Genomic DNA, 21,121 nt, shown 5'->3' with positions numbered 1-21,121 from the left:
TTCCAGGCTGTGTGTGGAAGAACAAGCCGAGAGTGAGTGGAGGGATGCTGAAAACTGTCAAGGAATGTTAGGTGAGTTGACAGAGTGAATATATGCTTCCTCTCATGCTGATAGGGTAGACCTGGTGTTTGATGACAATTGATTGGATTGATTATGTGAACGTGCTCCTGCCGAACTTTGTTTATGAAATATTATGTGTAGATTCCTCCATCGCGTCTGTTATAGAAGATATCGACAGCGCATTAATTTTAAAAAGAGGAACAGAGAACCGCGATCAAGGCATTTGTCGAGCTTACTCCGTTGCTCTGATTGGTTGTAGGTCTATCCACTTGAGTGCAGAGGCATTTTCCTTCCTGATTCGGTTGAAACATGCCCCATAATCAAAGCTCAATGGAGCAGTATCAGACTCACATTCTGACTAGAATCTGAGTATGACGACGTCAGGCTAGAGCTGCGTGACAACGCTGCCACAAATCACGTGAGTCGTAAGCTCGCAACTGTGTGGGCGTATCTCCGCAATAGGAGTTCAAATGTATTGTAATGTAATAAGTTTCTCCCTTTCGAACCTCAGTTTTCAGAGTTTCAAAACTTTTTTTCACCTAATCGCACACCAGTTTTCAGATCACCATGACCATTACAAGGTTTCAAATCTGGAAAACAAACTATACACTGGGAGAACAGTGACAAATTCGAAACTCTGAAAAAATGATTGCACAACACCATAAAAAAGAGTGTTGCACTTCTGAAGAAGGAAAACTCAAAAACAAAATTATGTTTGCAGAGATTTTTTTTTTTTTTATCACTTTGCAAGCCTGCAAAACTCTGTTTTCAGAGTTTCAAAACTTTTTTTCACACATTCGCACACCAGTTTTCAGATCACCATTTACAAGGTTTCAAACCTGGAAAACAAACTAATACAGTGGGAGAACACTGACAAATTTGAAACTCTGAAAAATTGTTTGCGCAACATCGTAAAAAAAATGTTGCAGTTCTGAAGAAGGTAATCGTACTCGGTTACCTCATGTAACCTCGGTTCTCTCTAGAAGAGGGAACGAGTATTGCATAAGTTGCTTACGCTACGGGAAAGTTGTCTTTCTTCGAGATCTGAAGCCAAAAAATTATCCTTAATTTTGTATTCATTGTCAACGCAGTGCGGCAGCCGGCAGACCATGGCAGGCTGTATAAGCGTGCTCATTGGTTGGCCGGCGGCAACTGCTTAAGCCTACCAGTGAGCCCTGTATGACGTCACACCATATCAGGGCGCTTCGCGCCCTCCACACCCTTCTAACCGTCAAGGTGGGTGTGGCCAGTGTGTATATAAGGAGGGCTCGTAGGCTGAGAATCTGGTTTTCATAGTCTGAAGCGCAAAAGCTTGTGGCGCGTCACGGCCGGTTACGCAATACTCGTTCCCTCTTCTAGAGAGAACCGAGGTTACATTAGGTAACCGAGTACGTTCTCTTACGAGAGGTTCTCTCGTATTGCGTAAGTTGCTTACGCTACGGGAACCCCTTCTCAACGCCGTGCGCGCCGAGCATCCAGTGCATGAGTCCCAGGGAGACCGGGGAAAACAACATGCTGAACAGGTGGCCGGTCAAGAAACGGGCCAACACATGTACAAAGCACTTCACTATATATAAAATAGAGCGGCACAGCCGGTCTATATATATCAATGTGAACGATGCGGCCAGTAGCACGGGCCCGCATAGTACATCAGCACATATAGGGGAAAAATAGAGCGGTATCACTGGTCTATGTGTGGAGAAAATAACCTCAGCGCAACCGAGTGTAGGACAGGCGGCCAGCGGTGCGGGCCAGCACCGGTACACAGGCGCGTAGTGGGGAACAGAGCGGCATAGCTCTTCCCTTGGTGCCATACCAGAAATATTTGCCAGTACATGAACGTAGTCTGCACATGAGCGACTGGGCAGAACATACATTCCACTTATACTGACAACAGTTTAGCCTGCAAGGCGGGAACTTCCAGGTTATAAAACCTCACGAATGTCGATGGGGAGGCCCAGCCCGCCGCCATACACATATCGTGGATAGAAATTCCGCTGGACCAGGCCCACGAAGAGGCCATGCCACTATCCACCTGGACAAGCTCTGTTTCGAGGCAGCGAGACCTCTGGTGCGCCCGCCGAAAGAAACAAAGAGCTGCTCGGAACGCCTGAAAGCGGCGGAGCGCGTAATGTAAACTCTCAGCGCCCTGATGGGGCATAGGAGGTTATCACTGTCCCCGCTATCGGATGCTGGCAGAGCCGAAAGGGAGATGATTTGCGCCCTAAAGGGGGTACCAATCGCTTTAGGGATGTAACCGTGTCTCGGTCTGAGAATGACTTTAGAGTCATTAGGTCCAAACTCGAGACATGCAGGGCTAATGGATAGCGCATGCAGATCCCCCACGCGTTTTACTGAAGACAGAGCTGTCAGAAAAATGGTTTTGAGCGAAAGGTATTTCAGATCCACGGATTCAAGCGGTTCAAAGGGAAAAGCCTTCAGGGCCTCCAGGACCAAGGACAGATCCCAAATAGGAACCGAGGGGGGCCGCGGGGGATTCATCCGTCTGGCTCCTCTGAGGAAACGGATAATAAGCTCATTCCTTCCTATTGCATGGCTGCGCGTAATCTCAGCAAACACTGCAATAGCCGCCACATACACTTTGAGCGTGGAAGGGGACCTGCCCTTATCCAACAGCTCTTGAAGGAAGGAGAGCACCCGCGGAACCTCACATGTGCGTGGATCCACGCTCTTAGTAGCGCACCATTTAGCGAACACAGACCATTTAGACGCATAGAGCCTTCTCGTAGAGGGAGCTCTAGACTGCGTGATCGTGTTTACGACCCCTTCTGGTAGGTCAACGGGTATCCGTTGATTATTCACACATGCAGAGACCAGCGCTCTGGATGGGGATGCCAGATCGATCCACCGGCTTGAGATAGGAGATCCTTTCTCACCGGGATCGGCCATGGGGGGAGGAAACGCTTGAGCACGTTCTCGACCGCTAACATCTCCGAACAATTTTTGTGGAGGGATTTCTCCTGGTCTGACCAAAGGCCAAAGACCAGTTTGCCTTCTGTTTGCAGGCGTGCGTGCATTAAAACAGGCTCGTTTACTGCAATAGTAATATTTCCAGCCGCCTGAACTTAAGAGGGGACTGAGAAATGTATGAGAATTGGCGGCTTGTCCGGCCACAGCGGGACTAAAACACTCTCTCTCCTCTTTTCGCCGGTGAGTGAGGCGCGCGCGCTGAACGTTGCTCGTGACAGTCCGCTCTGTCATCCCTTGTGAACGGCGCAATCTGCGCGGCCCAACAAGGAGGAGAGCGGGTTCGCTTTCTGTATGTAAGAAAAGCTGGCCGCGAGCTTGGAGAAGCGAACAGCATAAATTTTTATCTGCCGCGAGAGCCGGGATCAAACACTGGTCTCTGGCGCGAAAGCCTAAGATTCCGCCACTAAGCCACAGGGGGGAACACATTAGCTTTTGGTTAGAGCGACCATATAATAGAGCGTCATCATGTCTTGTGACGGCGTTTGCTTGCAGGCGTGCGTGTATTTATAACAGGCTCGTATACTGCGATAAGAACAATTCCAGTCGCCTGAACTTAAGAGGGGACTGAGAAATGTGTGAGAATGGAGGTAGGTCCGGCCATGGCGGGACGAAAACACTCTGTTCTCCTTTTGCCGGTGGGTGACGCGCGAGGATGGAGTAGCTTTCTTGTAACGTAAAGAGAGCTCCAAGACCGTCCGCTTCTGCCATCCCTTGTGAGCGGCGCAGTTTGCGCGGCTCGAACAGAGGGAGAGTGTCTATCTCATTCGCCTCATCCCCTGACGCGGCGGCGGCGCGGGCGAGAGCCGGCGGTTGCGCGGCCGAGGGGGGCGGAGAGGGCGAGAGAGAAGCTTGAGGGAGAGGGTCCGGCGAGCTCCTCAGTCACATCAGTCTCCGGTGGTCTCTGCCAGCGGCGCTTCTTCTTGCGCGGCCCGGCAGGGACAGGCGGGGCGACAGCTTGGTCGAAAACTTCAGGTCGAGCCCGCAGGGTCGACATTGAAAGTTCTTCGCACTCGGGGCGGCCGCCCGTAGAGAGTGCGGTGGCGGCGTGCTCGCGGCCCAGGCAGAGAGCGCAGATGAGGTGGCGGTCTCCGTTGCTGAGCGGAGCGTGGCACGAGCCGCAGGAAAAACGAGGCATTTTGACAAAAACGCCTCGTGCTCTTTTAGAACAGTGAGAGAAAGTGTGTCGCAAGGCGAACACACACATAGCAGTAATAAAAGGATATGTCGCCGGATAGCGTAGCAGGCACGGATGGCTGAAGGCGGCGAAGGCGGCCGGCTTCTTCAGGCGCTGTCCTAGGCTTGCTGGTCGCTGGTTTCAACAGCGGCGGCTCTCAAGATCCAGCGATGCAAAGAGCTTCGCTGAAGACAAGAAAATCAGATTCTCAGCCTACGAGCCCTCCTTATATACACACTGGCCACACCGACCTTGACGGTTAGAAGGGTGTGGAGGGCGCGAAGCGCCCTGATATGGTGTGACGTCATACAGGGCTCACTGGTAGGCTTAAGCAGTTGCCGCCGGGCAACCAATGAGCACGCTTATACAGCCTGCCATGGTCTGCAGGCTGCCACACTGCGTTGACAATGAATACAAAATTAAGGATAATTTTTTGGCTTCAGATCTCGAAGAAAGACAACTTTCCCGTAGCGTAAGCAACTTACGCAATACGAGAGAACCTCTCGTAAGAGAACTCAAAAACAACATAATGTTTGCAGAGATATTTTTATTTTTTTACATTTTGCAAGCTTGCAAATCTTATTTTTCGATCTTGCAAAACTTTTTTTTGTAAGATTTTGAGTTTTCGAACACTTAGTTTCAACCTTTCAGAACTTTATTTTCAGTTTTGAATCATGGCAGGATATTAATCCCATACTCCTCTAGCTTGCTCAAAGACTGTGTAGATTTACAAACTGAATTTGACCTCATTACGACTACTGAGGCAGAGCGCCTTCTTTTGCGCTCGCGTTCCACATATTATGAGCATGGCGATAAGGCAAGCCGGCTTCTAGCCCATCAGTTGCGTCGCCAGGCTGCCTCACGTATGATTCTTCAAATCAAGGATCCCTCGGGGGCACTTCATACTGACCCTAATACCATTAACTCCGAAGTCCTCATCTGACGCCTCTGAAATGGGTGCTTTTTTAGATAGCCTCGACTTTCCTACTGTTAGCCCACGTTACCAAAGATCTTGATCTGCCGCTAACAGTTGATGAAATCAACACTGCTATAAACAACATGCAGAATTCTAAAGCTCCTGGCCCTGATGGATTCCCAGTGGAATTTTTTTTAAAGATTTCAATCTAAATTGGCCCCGATATTGCTTTCTGTATAAGAAAATATTGGCTCTCTCCCTCTTACTTTAAGACAAGCCTCCATAAGTCTACTGTTAAAGAAAGACAAGGATCCCGACCTCTGCGGTTCTTACAGACCCATATCTTTACTAAACGTGGATGCAAAAATCCTTGCTAAGGCTCTGGCCAGCCGCTTGGAAAGATTTCTCCCGGCCATGATTTCAGAAGAGCAAACTGGCTTTATAAAGGGCCGTCAGCTATCTTACAATGTCCGCACTCTTTTAAATATAATATACTCTAAAAATTCCACTATAACCCCTGAAGTGGTCATCTCAGTTGATGCTGAAAAGGCGTTCGACAGAGTCGAATGGGACTTCCTGCTTGCCGTACTAAATAAATTTGGGTTGGGTGATATATTCATTTCATGGATACGCCTTCTCTATACATCCCCACAAGCTAGTATCTCCACCAATGGCGTCCAGTCTACTTATTTTCCTTTATCTCGAGGCACCCGACAGGGTTGTCCCTTATCTCCTTTACTCTTTGCGCTGGCCATAGAGCCTTTGTCTATCTATCTGAGATCCTCCTCCATTTGTTCTGGTATATCACGTTTTGGAATGGAATTTAAACTTTCTCTTTACGTGGACGACTTCTTGTTATATGTCTCCGACCCTGGCCACTCTATACCAGTAATTTTGTCCTTTATTCAGAAATTTGGCTCATTTTCAGGTTACAAAGTTAATATCTCCAAAAGCGAATGTTATCCTGTTAATGCTCTGGCGTGTCAACTGAGTCAGTCTGATATCCCCTTCAAATTGAGCCCCTTAGGTTTTAAGTATTTAGGAGTTAATGTAACCAGAAAGCTAACCTCCCTTTTTTCTGCCAATTTCTCCCCTTTAATGTCTAAAATTAAGTCTGACTTTCAAAGATGGAGGGGCTTGCCATTGTCGCTTATAGGTAGGATCAACACAGTTAAAATGAACATTTTACCCAAGTTCTTGTTTCTATTCCAATGTCTCCCTCTATTCCTATCCAAGCGCTTTTTTAAAACTATTGATCAGGATATATCTAGCTTTTTATGGTGTGGAAAGGCATCCAGGATAAGTAAATCAATTGTTCAGAGATATAAACTTAATGCCGGACTCTCTCTCCCAAATTTCCAATTATACTACTGGGCAGCACATATTCATAACATCTCATTTTGGTCCAAATCTACGCGGCTCATCCTCTCTGTCGGCTTTGCTCACCTCCTCTATCCCTACCAACTTCTCTGGCTTTACAAATAACCCAGTGGTAATTTCCACTCTAAAAATCTGGTACCAACTTAGAAGGTATCTTAAATGTACTTCTCCATCTATTTCAGCTCCTTTACTAAAAAAACATTTGTTTCAACCTGCACTATCTGATCCCACATTTTCTACATGGTATGACAAATGCCTGAAAACTTTTAAAGATTTCTATAGAGATGGTACTTTCCGTAGCTTTGCTGACTTGTCAAGTGAATTTCGACTCCCACCATCTCACCTCTTCCGCTATTTCCAAATCAGACACTGCGCCAAATCCCTGTTCCCAGCCTTTCCCTCATCACCCCCACTTCAATTGTGTGAAGAGTTTCTCTCTCCGGACCCCCCTCAGAAGTCTTTCATTTCAGAAATCTATAACAAACTCCTGAATCATGATACCTCATCCATCACTAAAGTTAAGGCTGCCTGGGAGGGTGACCTTGGGTTGGAGTTGCATGACACTTGGTGGGACGTTGCACTCAAAAAAATCCACTCTAGTTCAACTCTAGTTCAACCGTCTAACTTTGATACAATTCAAAGTATTGTACAGGTACATTGTATTGTACCTATCAAGTTTTACAGTAAAAGGCAGCCCTTTTTAACTTTTTTTAAATCACTTCCTTCTTTACCCCCTGATACCAACTGTCACCGACAGCTGTGACAAATGCCATACCTCTCCCTGCAATCTAACTCATATGTTTTATTCTTGCCCGTTAGTTTTTTCCTTCTGGCAGAGGTACTTTGATATTATCTCTGAAATACTTGTGACGACTGTAACTATCTCTCCCCATATTGCCATATTCGGATGCCCAGAGGATTACAATAGATTTACATCAAAACAATTAGACATCTTTGCTTTCACATCTTTACTGGCGAGACGACATCTCCTTCTCCACTGGAAATCTACAAAAGCCCCCTCCAGTGCTCAATGGCTAAGAGATGTTATGTTTTTTCTGAAATTAGAAAAGATTAAATATTCTCTGAGAGGTGATCCTATCAAGTTTTACAGTAAATGGCAGCCCTTTTTAACTTTTTTTAAATCACTTCCTTCTTTACCCCCTGATTGATGGAATTTTTTTTTACCTGAGGTTTAGTATACTGCCACCTTTATAATTATATGCATTACATATGTATTATCTTATTCAAATGGAAATGATTGACCATTTTAGAGGGTTCACACACATGTCTCTGTTTGGGCTAATTCAGAGTTGTTTATGATCAAAGTTATACAACTCCAATTTAAGTTACTTTTGGGTGCAATAACTTTTACATTGAATGTCAAAGTCTGTGCAAAAAAAGGGCATGTGTCCAAAACACGAACTGAGTAGGAGTTACATGACATTGGCTAAAACGTTTACATCTCTGGTTCACCCCAAACAAAGATAAAACCTTACAGTAATCTCACGAAATTATGTATTCCATAAGTATGTTATCATGTCAGTGCAATTTAGACAAGTCCAATGGATTCATAGACCTAGAAAACATGGAGTTAGGCACCAAGATTACTTGGCTAGGTCAAATAATGAAGGAGTTAGGACATTTTAAGGGCTTCCTGCCTAACTTGGACGCCATCTTGAAAATTACACCTTTCTAGTGGTCAAACTTTGGTAAACTTTTAGTATGTTATTAAGGACACCTAATACTACAAAAAACAGCTGAGAAACCTTTTGTTAGAATTTTTTTAGGGTTAGGTGTTTTTTTTTTCATATATGCAGCCGCCTAATTATACTGTTTTCTATTGAAAGGAAAGTGCTCCTAATTAATTAAAAAAATAATCTAAATGTGTACATAGAGAAATACACAACCTCTCTAGACATGATCATAAAGGCACGTGGCACGTGGCTTCTATTAACACTGCTATGAAAATGATATTAAGTTCTGTCTGTCATTTAACCCTGATCATTTAAACCCTACTGCAGCTTTCGTTTCTCTGCCTGCCTTTCAGACATCTCAGCTTGGATGAAGGAGCTCAAACATGTGAAGATGGAGCTCCTTGTAATCCCTGCAAAACTGTCAGCTGATCCCAACGTCTTTGTACATTTGGGGTCTACAAAACTAACAACAACAAGGACAGCAAGGATAACAGGGGGTTGTGTTTGACGACTAACTGAGCTTTTACATTTCAACAATGTCAGGATCCTGTCCAGGGGCGTAGCCATCATTTCAAAAGTGAGGGAGACAGAATGCCAAGCATAATACCAGGTTTTTTTTTTTGGTTTTTTTTCAGACCTTTGTTGACAGGTTTTTGCTTAATTGGCTTAATATGCTATTTATGTTTAAAGCAATAAAACAGAAAGAAAGAAAGAAAGAAAGAAAGAAATGCAGATGTTCTGTACTTTATACTGCACATAGCCTAGTATTGTATATTGTACTATATTGTTTACATATTTAGGGGTTCAAGCATGAAATGCTGAAACCCTATTGTAATTGTAAGGATTCGTAAAACGCATCGTGCAGGACAAACCGTAAGGCCTAGAGACTTGAAACCTGGCCAGATGGTAGGCCTCAATTTGGGGACAACCTATCAGAGTATGACCCCGAATGGCCCATAGGTGGCGCTACAGCAACCAAAAGTTCAAAATCACTCATAACTCTTAGACCGCTTGTCCCAGGTCAAGTGTCAGGTCAAGTGTCTTATATCGTTGGAATCCTTGGCTCAAGGCGGACAAAATGGCTATCTCCGATTTGGATGTAGGCAGGGGAAATTTTCTGCTATGTCGGATTTTGTCCAAAACCTACTTTTGCGAACTAGTCCCTGGTTTTTCGCCCGATCGGAACCAAACCAGTCTAGGACAATTCTCTGGACTCTCTAGATCAATAATTATCGAAAAAAAGTTGAACTTTTGCATTTGGGTGGCTGTAACAGGGTCATTTAGAAAAGGGGCGTGGCAAAATACACTAAAAAGCCTATACATCCCAAATGAAAACTCAGAACTTCACCAAAATTGATGAGCATATGTGTCAGAACATGGTGAGGAAGCATGCAGAGTTTCATGGAGATCGGACCACAGGTGGCGCTATAACTGGCAAAAAGCCTTCATTCTTATTAGGGGTTCAAGCATGAAATGCTGAAACCCTATTGTAATTGTAAGGATTCGTAAAACGCATCGTGCAGGACAAACCGTAAGGCCTAGAGACTTGAAACCTGGCCAGATGGTAGGCCTCAATTTGGGGACAACCTATCAGAGTATGACCCCGAATGGCCCATAGGTGGCGCTACAGCAACCAAAAGTTCAAAATCACTCATAACTCTTAGACCGCTTGTCCCAGGATCAAGTGTCTTATATCGTTGGAATCCTTGGCTCAAGGCGGACAAAATGGCTATCTCCGATTTGCTCGCCCTTCAGGCGCCAATTTTGAGTAAATTGCATTTTTTTGAAAAACCTATTTTTGCTAACTTCTCCGAGGTTTTTAGCCCGATCGGAACCAAACCACTGCAAGAATATTCTCTGGAGTCTGACAATCAATAATCATCCAAAAAATTCAAAATTTCAATTAACGGTCGATAAGGGGAACCAAAATATTTGATGGCACCAGGGCCACTTTTACTGAAACGGTTATAAATTGTGAACGGAAAGAGATTTTTTTGCTGAACTTGGGATACATCTTCCTGAGCTCAATCTGAGATCACTTGAAAAAAATCGCAACAATTGGCCACTTGGTGGCACTATAAAATGGTTATAACTTGTGAACGGAAAGAGATATTTTCACAAAACTTGGGACACATGTTCATGAGCTCATTCTGAGGTCATGTGAAAAAAAATCATGACAATTGGCCACTTGGTGGCACTATAAAATGGTTATAACTTGTGAGCGGAAAGAGACATTTTCGCTAAACTTGGGACACATGTTCATAAGCTCAATCTGAGTTGACATGAAAAAAATCGTGACAATTGGCCACTTGGTGGCGCTATAACAGTGAAAAAAATCATAAAAATAGCTATAAGCGCACCCAACTGTTAGTCAACTGAAAATTGGCACGCAGTGTCTTTGTCCAGGGTGCCATGATAGTCTATGAGAACATTGGTGTATCTCAAAAAAACTCAGTATACGTCATTGGCACAATGCCTTGAAGGAGCCTTAGAAGTTTCAAGCCAGTGTTTTTTCACAGGTGTGACCTCCTAAGTCTCCTGAATCCTTGCCGAGTCCAACAATACCAAACATGCCAGGTTTCACCTTATGGTTTTTGTAAGTGTCATTTAGAGCTTTAAAAATTTGTGTTTATCTTCAAAGCCGTTAGTCCGATCGAGACAACAACAAAAAAACAAAGGAAATTTGAAAACATAGGTAAATAGCTAAACAATAATGCCAAAATGTTAAAATTATGATAGGAACTGACAAAAAAATTAATTAAATCCAACCAATTTCACCCATGGATCATTTTGATGCTCTCACATGTTTGAAACGAACAATGATGGGTTGTGGTAAAATTTGTTTTGAATTGGGACTGGCGAATCCCCGTCCATACTGTCAATGACCATTCGCAAAGACCCGCCCACTTTAGTTACTGTTGCTATGTCTGACAAGCGACGCCACTCTCACACCACACCAAGTTCTCACGCAGTGAAAAATACATGGAAATACATGCGGATCAGAGAGGAGACTGCGCGCTGTCAGACAAGTACTTTTGATATGAAACAAATGGCGCTTTTCCACTACACAGTACCAGCTCGCCTCGACTCGACTCGACTTTGTTTGGTTTTCCACTGTGTAAAAGTTGTACCTGTACCTGCTTCCAGGTACTTTTTTTCGTACCACCTCCGGCGAGGTTCTAAGCGAGTTGAGACGATACTAAAATGTGACGTGAAAACACGGCAGACTGCTGATTGGTCAGAGATAATCATCACTATTCACTGCGTCATCATTGCACACGCCAGACGGAGTATCCTGAATAAAAAACAGCAAAAACAAAAACATCCAAAAACAGCATACACTCGATTTCCTCCATTGTCCTGTGTGTGTGGCAGCGGATGTATCTCGCTTAGAAGATTAAGTCACGGCAGTTTCCTGCGGCGTCACTATGACGATCAGGTACTATTGTGGAGGTACTATCTGCAATGGAAAACGGAGCGAAAAGCGAGCCGAGTCGAGTCGAGTTGAGCTGGTACTGGTAATGGAAAAGCACCAAAAGTCTCACCTTTCAAATGTAGTCATTTTTTAGAGACATTTAAACAATAAAAACCGTTTTGTGACTCTTTAATGTGTCTGACAGATCGCTGTAGACTCGACCCATACACAAAAGAAATGTATTTGAAATATATTTTCTGAATATATTTTTGGAATATATGCAAATATTTGAAATTGGCCCAATAAATATATTTTAGTTAAATATATGTAAATATATTTAGAAATTTTAAAAGTCAACATTTTCACAAACAAACAACACATTTTCAATTTATTTTTTAGATAGACCACTTCAGCCATGGATGTGGGCATGGGAGAGCAGTGCTCAACTTCACCCACCCACATTATTCCTACTGGTCGGTGATCGAACCGGCAACCCTTCGATTATAAGCCCAAAGCCCTAACCAGTAGGCCACAGCTGCCCCTTTACTGACTTTATTGGCCTAAAATGACAATTTTATGTAGGAAACAACACACAGAATGCAGAGGGTTTTTTTTACCTATTTTTACAGAATTGAATACAGATATTTAATAGTGTGTGCATGCAGTGTTAGACACTGAGTTCTATCTATTGTTTAAGTGCACTTCACTGTTGGAGTATCATTGTTATACTTGCATCATAAATATTGTGCATATTTTCAATATTTAAATGACTTCAGGAAAGATGTCAATAAAACAACAATAAATCTAATAATTGCAGTTAGTTTTAGGTACGTGCCACCTAATATGGCCTAATAGTCCTAGGAAAGCAACTATCTGTCATTTTACATTGCAGTCATTTAAAAGTAAGTACAGTATTTATTATAGCTGTGTGTCATAATACAGTAGTGAAATATGGTAGCCTACTGTTGTGTATTGGGGAAAAGGTAGAGGAATTACTATGATCAAAATACATTTTCGACCCTTCTTTAGCAAGCTAAACATTTTATGACCATATATTTTGTCATATATTTTACATTACATGTTATAAATGTAAATATATTTCACACTTAACATCATATATTTTTGTTATATTTCAGAATATATTTCAAAATGATAAATATAAGTGGACAACGTCAATGTATTTGGAATATATGCCACATATATTTTTGACACTTTAAAATATATTTACATTTATTTCTTTTGTGTATGGGGAGGCTCAGTTAAAGCTGCTCGTGAACCGATCATCTCTTCCTTCTAGTTAATTTATAGCATTAAAATAAACATGAATGAACATAAAAGGAATGTTGTTTTAAAGTGCTAAGACGTCAGCACACTTTGGTTTTCAAATTTAAATCCTCCAATGTTAATCTACTAACTCTCCTGACTGCTTTGTGGGACAAAATGGCGGATTATGATTAGTCAGATCGCCTGTCAATCAAACTCCCTGCGAAGGGTCAATTGAGAATGCCCGTGCGCACAATCCTGATCTAATCGACAACTTTGCAGTTGCACATAGGAAAGCCCGGAAAATCCCGCTATAATGTAAGAGAGCATCTTTTTTATGTATTTGGACCTAGGCCTAACAATGTGTTATGGTGCGCTGTCACCAGTGGGTTTTTTTGGGGGGTTTTTTTGGTGAGCGTAGGCTCCTCCTGATTTTATTAATCATCTCATCTCTTATATGCTGTGTATGATCATATCCTGTCCTATTCATGGTAGACTATACTCGCGGACATTGCGTCATCAAGGGGCCCGCCTTGATAATCCTACTTAAGGGCCCAGTGTTGGCTAGTTACGCCACTGAATATAATTGTCTAAACTCCTAATCAAAATGACATATTTACAACAAATTTGACACATATATATATGCACACTTTGAGTACTACTAATAAAAGTGGTGGAGATCAGGCAAGACTATAAGAAGACTCAGGCAAAAGGTGCTATAACTGTAAAAACGCTTTAAAACCATATATTTCCTATGGTAAACTGCCTGTATTGGCTGTAAATTGACTTTTTCATCTATTACGGCAGTTGTTAAATGTTTGCTAAATAAAACGTAATGTCTTTTGATGCTTATGTGCTTCAAGGCCTTAAAGGCCTTAACTGCTTGAACCCCGATAAATGCTGCTTGCAGCTTTAATTCAAATTGTTTTTTGTGTAGGCCTCAAGCTTTTAAAACTACTTCAAATTTTCTGGTTAAGCTTTTTCAAGACAACTTAAGGTTTGTCTACAAATTTTTTTATCTAACAATTGTAAAGTGTTACCGAATTATATATGGTAAACATCATGTAGGCTACACGTTACAACGCTGCATGATTCAAGCAGATATAATGGCTGTTAATGCATGAAAATCCAAATTCAGCATTAACAATCACCATCTTTATTCTAATTTGAAGGGCTTTGATTACATATCTGTGAAAATAAAAGACATTACGAATAAAAAAAAAAGACTGAAAATAAGCGCACGTTTGTGCGAGTAGTAAATATTTTCAATTTCCAACAAAACTTATTATTATTATTCAATGAATTATTAAACTCGAGAAATAGGCAGTGTTATTCATTATTGTGCAACACAATTCGGATACCACATGACAACTTACAGTGCTTGACTTTTTCAGGGAAAAGGAGTGAAGAGTTTTTTGCCGTTTGCGACTTCTATGAAAATGAAGGATACAGCGCGGGTGCGAGCATGGGCGTGTCGTGATGCACGAGTGACTGATTACCATGGAAACGTGAAACTCACGTATAGACTATCTTGACTCTTTGAATTTTAAATCTGGATGTATACACATTGGCCCGCGAAAACCTCAACTTGTCGTGACGTGAAAACACTTGCCCTATGAAAAAGTGCGGGGGACGAATTTACATTTTATAAAAAGTGGGGGGGGACACGTCCCCCGCGTAATCTACGCCCATGTCACTGTCACAGGCCGGCCCTTGTTTTTGGGCTTCCACCAGTAGGCCTACTGGAATAATATTAAAACCATATAACCGCAACTGACATGAAAACTGCATTGAATAGCTCTGGAATGCTTAAATCCCTATTTTTATATATATTTCTAAGTATGCTATACAGTAAATCATTTTGATCTTGTTCTAATATTGTGTGATAAAGAAGAGGCTTGTGATTTTGTTGTCATGTTTTTTTTTTTTTTTATGCATCAAAGTGCTTCTAAAATGTCAGTATTCATTCATCTGTATTTAAGCAATGTAGTTCTGTAATTCTCTGGCTCTTAGCTCTTAGTTCTGTAATTCTCTGAGGTTAGCAGAAAATTCAAAACCAAAACCTGGCAGAGCAAAAATTCAACAAGCGGCCCTTTTACACAGATCTACTGACTGCACTACTGTTATAGCTGCCTATGGAAGAAAAACATCACCGAACCAGCTGCATTTACAGTGTTGACACTCTGCAGGCAGCAAGTAAACAGCCTATTTATGCAGCCCATGTCTTTTTTGCTTTTAAATTCCACATAAGCATATCCGTTTACAATCTTTCTTTACATTTATTTAGGTAGATTACATCCAAGAGCCTTGCTAGAGAGAAGTAACAGTAGATAGGTAGTATATTCTGTACTGAATATTACAAACAAGTATCATGTGTTATTACTGGTAATTTAACAGTATGATTTAATATTAGTAAGATTCCTAATTATTAATTTCATTTCATGTTTAAGAATGTGAATTTCTAGCTCACACAACTAAGATATGCTGTCTTTTTCTTGAATATACTCGTGTTCATCTTCACTTGTTTGTTCATTTGCATTATTATTATTATAAGCCTAGAACGTCTGGGACCTCCTCAGAGTACTCACGAAGACGAAATATTAAAGAGAACAGTTTTTAATCCAAATAACTCAGGGCGATACAGAGAAACAGGCTTGGAACACTTCACAAACACTATGTTAAGACAGGACACTTGAACTCAGGAAACAAGGACTATAAATACTAACTAAACCAAACGAGGTCTAATAAGTGAATTAATTAGATGACAGGTTAATTGAATAAAATAATCACACACTGGGAAACTGGGTTAAACAAGACACTGATGACAAAACCAACAATACAAAGACCATACATGTGACAGATCACCCCCTCCCGAGAAGGCGCATCCTCATGCCGTAGACAGTGCAACAGAGGAGGGAGGAAGGAGGTTCTGGAGGAGGTTGAGGAACAGAAGAGGAGCAAAACCAAGTCCATGGGGGAGAGGAGGGTGGGAGGAGCCAGGGGGAAGTCTGGAGCACGAGAAGCCAGATGGGTACCCAGACCACAGTCAGCATACTGTACAGGATGGAGGGGCCATGGTGGAGATTTGGATGATTTATCCTGGGGAACGATCTCCTGCGATGAAGCCGGCCATGATAGAGACCCAGACAGAGTCGTGGAGACACGGAGCCTGGATGACACTAATATTCCGGAGGGGCAAGGCGTAGCTGATGGCTCATGGGACCGAGGTGGAAATGGGGATCCGGAAGACAACGTTGGAGCCGGAGAGAAGGCGTAGCCCGGTGGAGCTGAAGGGATGGAAGGCAGAGGTGCAACTGGCAGCCAGTAATCCAGAGGTAGAACCAAGGTGGCATCTGACCAAGGCAACGCCAGAGGGGCGAGGGAGCCTGGTAGAGCTGGTGGGATGAGGGAGCCTGGTGGAGCTGGTGGGATGATGGGCCACGGTGGAGCTGAGGGAGCAAGGCAGAGCCAATGGGTCGAAGGACCGAGGTGGAGTCAAGGGCTCTGTGGCTGTATGTGGAGACAGGGGATCCTTACGGCAAGGCAATGCTAGGAACTGGAAGACCCGAGGCAAATTAGCAGCACTGCAGGGAAACAGCTGTGGAAGAGCAGAGGGGGAAGACAGGGACCAGAGGAGTAAGGGCTGATGAACTATTCAGGTTTGGTTGAGGAGGTGGGAGAGGTAGGCTGGGCGGGCAATCTGAAGGGGCATCAAGATAGGGGTGCGATCAAGTGGCAACCTTCCGGTCTCTCTCTTGAATCCAACACGAAAGTGACTTAAACTGCAATTCTTTGACTGGCAGCTAGAGACAGGCTGCAAAAGAGAGTCAATACAATATACTCCCCATGTAAATATGCCTAACTTTACCGCAGAATTTTTTTTTTTTTTTTTTACAGCCTAGTACAAAAAGTGGTTTTGGTCTATATAGATAATTTTGCCCTTCATGACAACTGTGAGGGGGGTGAATTTTTTTATAACCCATCAATTTGAATTATATTAAGCCTTAAAGTTTTGCATAATTAAGGGTGTGGCCACTTGAGTGACAGGTGGATTGCTGCTGATGTCACTACTAGCTGTTTGTCTGCTGTCTGTTAGCTGTCACGTCACCTCAGCTAATCCCACCTCTTTGCACATTTTCGGTGATACGCTGCCAAAATGGCAACGGCCGGCTCTGCCCACTTTGGGCTTCAAACGTGCTTTTCAGAAACCTACGGGTGACGTCACGGACACTACGTCCATATTTTTTTACGTGATCCTTTTATCATTTTACCTTGATGCTGTGGAAACACAAACCGGAAGACAAGGAGTGCAGCGCTTAAAACTGCCGGGGCTACACAAGGTCTAAAGGCTATACTGCAGCAATCAGCTTCACTAAACATTCTCTTTTTTTGCAGTGTCAATCTGTGTGTTTGATTTCGTTTTCATGGACTTTTAGTTTGTTTTTCTTCAGTCAGATGTTTCTCTCTATTTTCCCACCACAATTTGTTACCATGGACATTCATTAACAATCACACCTGTTTGCATTCTATTCAATATTAGCTTGTGCATTTAGGTTCCTCTTGAGTCCTCATTCATTTCCGGTATTTTGCGCGTGCGTGCGTGCGTGCGTGCGTGCGTGCGTGTGTGTGTGTGTGTGTGTGTGTGTGTGTGTGTGTGTCAGTTACACACGCTGTTACAGTGCCTTTGCTATCGTGTTTACTTTGTTTATTAAAACTGAACTTTAATTATTATTATCTAGCGTCAAAGATTATCATCCTTGGGATTGAGATTATCAACTCATATGACATAGGGACATTTAAAACAGAAAGATGGATTTTTCATCCAGTGATAGTAAGTGAAAATTATATTTAATTTTTTTCCTCTTTTTTTATATATATAGGCTATATATATATATATATATATATATATATATATATATATATATATATATATATATATATATAGGCTATATATATATATTTTTTTTTTTTTTTTTACAGTTTATGTGTAAAAGTACCAAATATTGCAAAAATCTCCAGACCACTATTTAGTGCAATTAGTGTGCCTCCTGAATTTTACAATCCATGAGCCGTCCCTGTAACACCACAGATAATATTTACACAAAATTATGTATATTATATTTATAAACTATATAATTATATATATATATATATATTTTTTTTTATGTATTAAAATACAAATTTAAATTATAGATATAATAATCATGTAATTTTTTTCATTTTAGTCAACAAAGCTTAAAATAATAAGTAAAATAGTATCACATGATTTGAACAAAGGTATGACAACTGAAATCCACAAGAGCCCTTAAGATTTCTTAAAAATTGTTTCTCTAAATTTAGTTCTTTAAGTTATATGAGAGGTGTGTTTTACCATATACAGTATCATTAGAGAAAGGCAGTCATGTTTCTGTACTGTAGGGTTCACTGCAGTCCCATCCACTGATCTCAATAATAATAATAATAATAATATTTATATATTTTATATATATATATATATATAAAATAGCATTTATATAGATCAGTGGTCCCATCTCTTCCACACACGTGCTCCCAGGGTCACCAGAGGTCAAAACAAAAATCTGAAGTCTATCTGTCAAGTTTACAGGATGAGCTCATTCCGTGAGAGCAGAATAACAATAGGAACCTACATGCCAGAGCAAACTCATAAATATCTCATAAACCATCTCTTGGGAAGTTCCCCTTTGAGGAGATGCTGTAGTAAGTGTCATTTTACAGGCCACACAGAATCTCATGAAGACAAACAGGTTTTAAATAGAAGCTGCTTGCATTCCATCTCTCTGAACCTGACCTGTCATAAGCCCTTTGACAACTTCTTCATCTTTTAAAACCTTTAGGGCTACACCAGCACAGACCTTAAAGACACGAACACCAGCACACACATGAGCTTTAAAGTATTTTTACCGGGTTGTTAAATGCTAATGTTACAAATGCATGGCATCCATGTACTGTACAGTTAACATCCCTAACATTACAGAGACATCTCAAAGACAAGTTGTAAGTTACAGTAGTATGTATATTTAAGGCCGGCTAGGCCAGCCATTACGGGTCATGGACAGACAGTTGGTCACGTTCTGATTGTGAAGAGCGAATGGAATTGGTGGCTCTTACCTGACTCAGACAAAGCAGCAGAACCCAGAACAGTAGTGATAGCATCATCTACAGCTTGCAAAGGAGCTCTGCGCACTCAGAATGAAAGAAGGAAGGCTGTGTGTGTGTGTGTGAGAGAGAGAGAGAGAGAGAGAGAGAGAGAGAGAGAGAGAGTGCTGACCTGTCAGAGAGAGGTACACAAAGCTCCCCTCTGTCTGTTCTCCAAACACACCTTTCCCCTACAGAACTCACACAGAACTCTATCTGAAATATTTCACCCTCTTTTTCTCTCTCTTGCCTTCTGCTGTTCCTTTCTCTTCTCGCTCCTTGTTGCAGCTATTTTGCAAAAAAAATAAAATAAAAAAGTAATTATCAGTATCTATTATTAGATATGCTTGTTTTCAGAGAATATATTTTGAATTAAGTTTATTTTTTTATACCCCATTGGCAAATTTTTATCAATTATTTTAGCATAAACACAAAGATGTTTATAACATTTACATTAATCTCAATGGGACTTGGAATCTGCCTCCTTGGCTTATGGTGGCTCATAGCCTCTCATGTGACCAATGTCTGTTACTGAAGTTACAGGAAACTTCCATCATGAAAACACTGTTTGTATATGGTACCAAACACATGATTTCGACTTTACTGAGCAGACTGATCATTGTCAGACTTAAAGCAGGGAATATCGTAAGAAACTCTGTCAGACTTGAGACGTTGCCAAATCCACGGAACTGTGACATTTGTCATTGAAGTACCACAAAATCAGTTATAAGATTTTGCAGGCCCAGACAATAATTGATACATTGTGCTGCTCTGCAGCACTTCATTATGCAAGTCAAGTCAATTTTATTTGTATAACGCTTTTCATTATAGACATCCTTTCAAAGGAGAAAGTCATACTGTTATGTCTAAACTGCTTTACCATACAGCAAGTTTTAGGGCTGGCCAATATGAAAATATATAATGTTGATATAAGTGATCTTCCAGATTTAAATCTATCTATATTGTATTTATAGTGTTATTTAGCACATATATCAGTGCCGCAATTCTGCAAAAGTCTGATACTCATGTACACACCTGAGCATTCAAAAATAATACACACCGCTCTGTGTTAATAGAATGACAAAATGTTAAATTTTTAGCCTGCCTGAAAATAGCATAATTTTTGGGAGTCATGTAATCTAAATTCGTAATTGAATTGAAGTTTTCAGCATATTAGGCATACAATTAAAAGTGATTGTGTGCATATTTTTAAATAAAAATATTATTTGCAAATATTATTTGCAATGTGTTCTAATAGAACACATTGTTCTCTTTGGCTCAAAGTAACATGCAGTACAATCTATATCTGTCATTCCATGTAAATATATATTTACATTTTATTCTATACTTTTAGCGTGTCAACAATCAGCACCGTTTTTGAAAAGTGTGAAAGTGCATAAATGCGTAAGGAAACCCTGGAGTATGATAGAAGAGAAAATCCATGATGAATCAAACATGGTGTTTAACATAACTTTAAAAATGTAATGGCTTTATGTTGTACATGTAAATGAACTATAATAATCTGACATTATTTGCAATTTTGAATCATGAGCAGAAGTTATTACGCCACTACCTGTGACGTCATTAACGACAATCCTTTCAAACGACCATTTTTACTACAGTTTTAGGACTCAAGACTAACTAATTCATATTTAATTTCTTAAAAAAAATAGTTGATTTCTAAAAAAGTCGGCACACCAAAGCTCCAAAATATGCAACAAAAAAATAATTGTGGACCCAATACATCAGTCACTGACATTAACGTCGAACGTGACTGACTGATAGGGAACTGTACTGAAGAAATTAGGTATTTATGCGCTTTAAAAATGGGGGAGGAGACCGAAAGAAACTCTGGGTTTACTGAAGAAAACCTGCTTCTGACCAAGTTAAGTTTAAATGGTACCATGGTAACTGACTCGGAGTTACTTCTCTTTCAGAAATGGGTTTGACTTACCCTGCTTTCTTGGGTTTGGCATGCCTCCCATTCTAAAATGGAAAGAATTGACCCAGACTGTAAGAATTGAGAAATTAGGAAATGGAACTGGAATGAAGAGAACTCCACACAATCTCCA

The 21,121-nt window shown here is 41.4% G+C and overlaps 1 protein-coding gene across 1 annotated transcript in view; it reads right to left on the bottom strand.

Annotated features, from left to right (window-relative positions):
• ccn6 (cellular communication network factor 6) overlaps positions 1-19,105 on the bottom strand; it is a 41,290-nt gene extending 22,185 nt beyond the window's left edge. The window contains exon 1 of the mRNA XM_084431984.1: positions 19,023-19,105. Within this exon, the coding sequence (XP_084288110.1) occupies positions 19,023-19,070 (48 nt within the window). The 5' untranslated portion in view covers positions 19,071-19,105. The remainder of the gene's footprint in view (positions 1-19,022) is intronic.
• Between the last annotated feature and the right edge of the window lie 2,016 nt (positions 19,106-21,121).

Source organism: Rutilus rutilus (assembly GCF_951802725.1).
Source record: "Rutilus rutilus genome assembly, chromosome: 15".
NCBI classification, from domain to species: domain Eukaryota; kingdom Metazoa; phylum Chordata; class Actinopteri; order Cypriniformes; family Leuciscidae; genus Rutilus; species Rutilus rutilus.
This window is presented reverse-complemented; position numbering and strand designations above follow the sequence as displayed.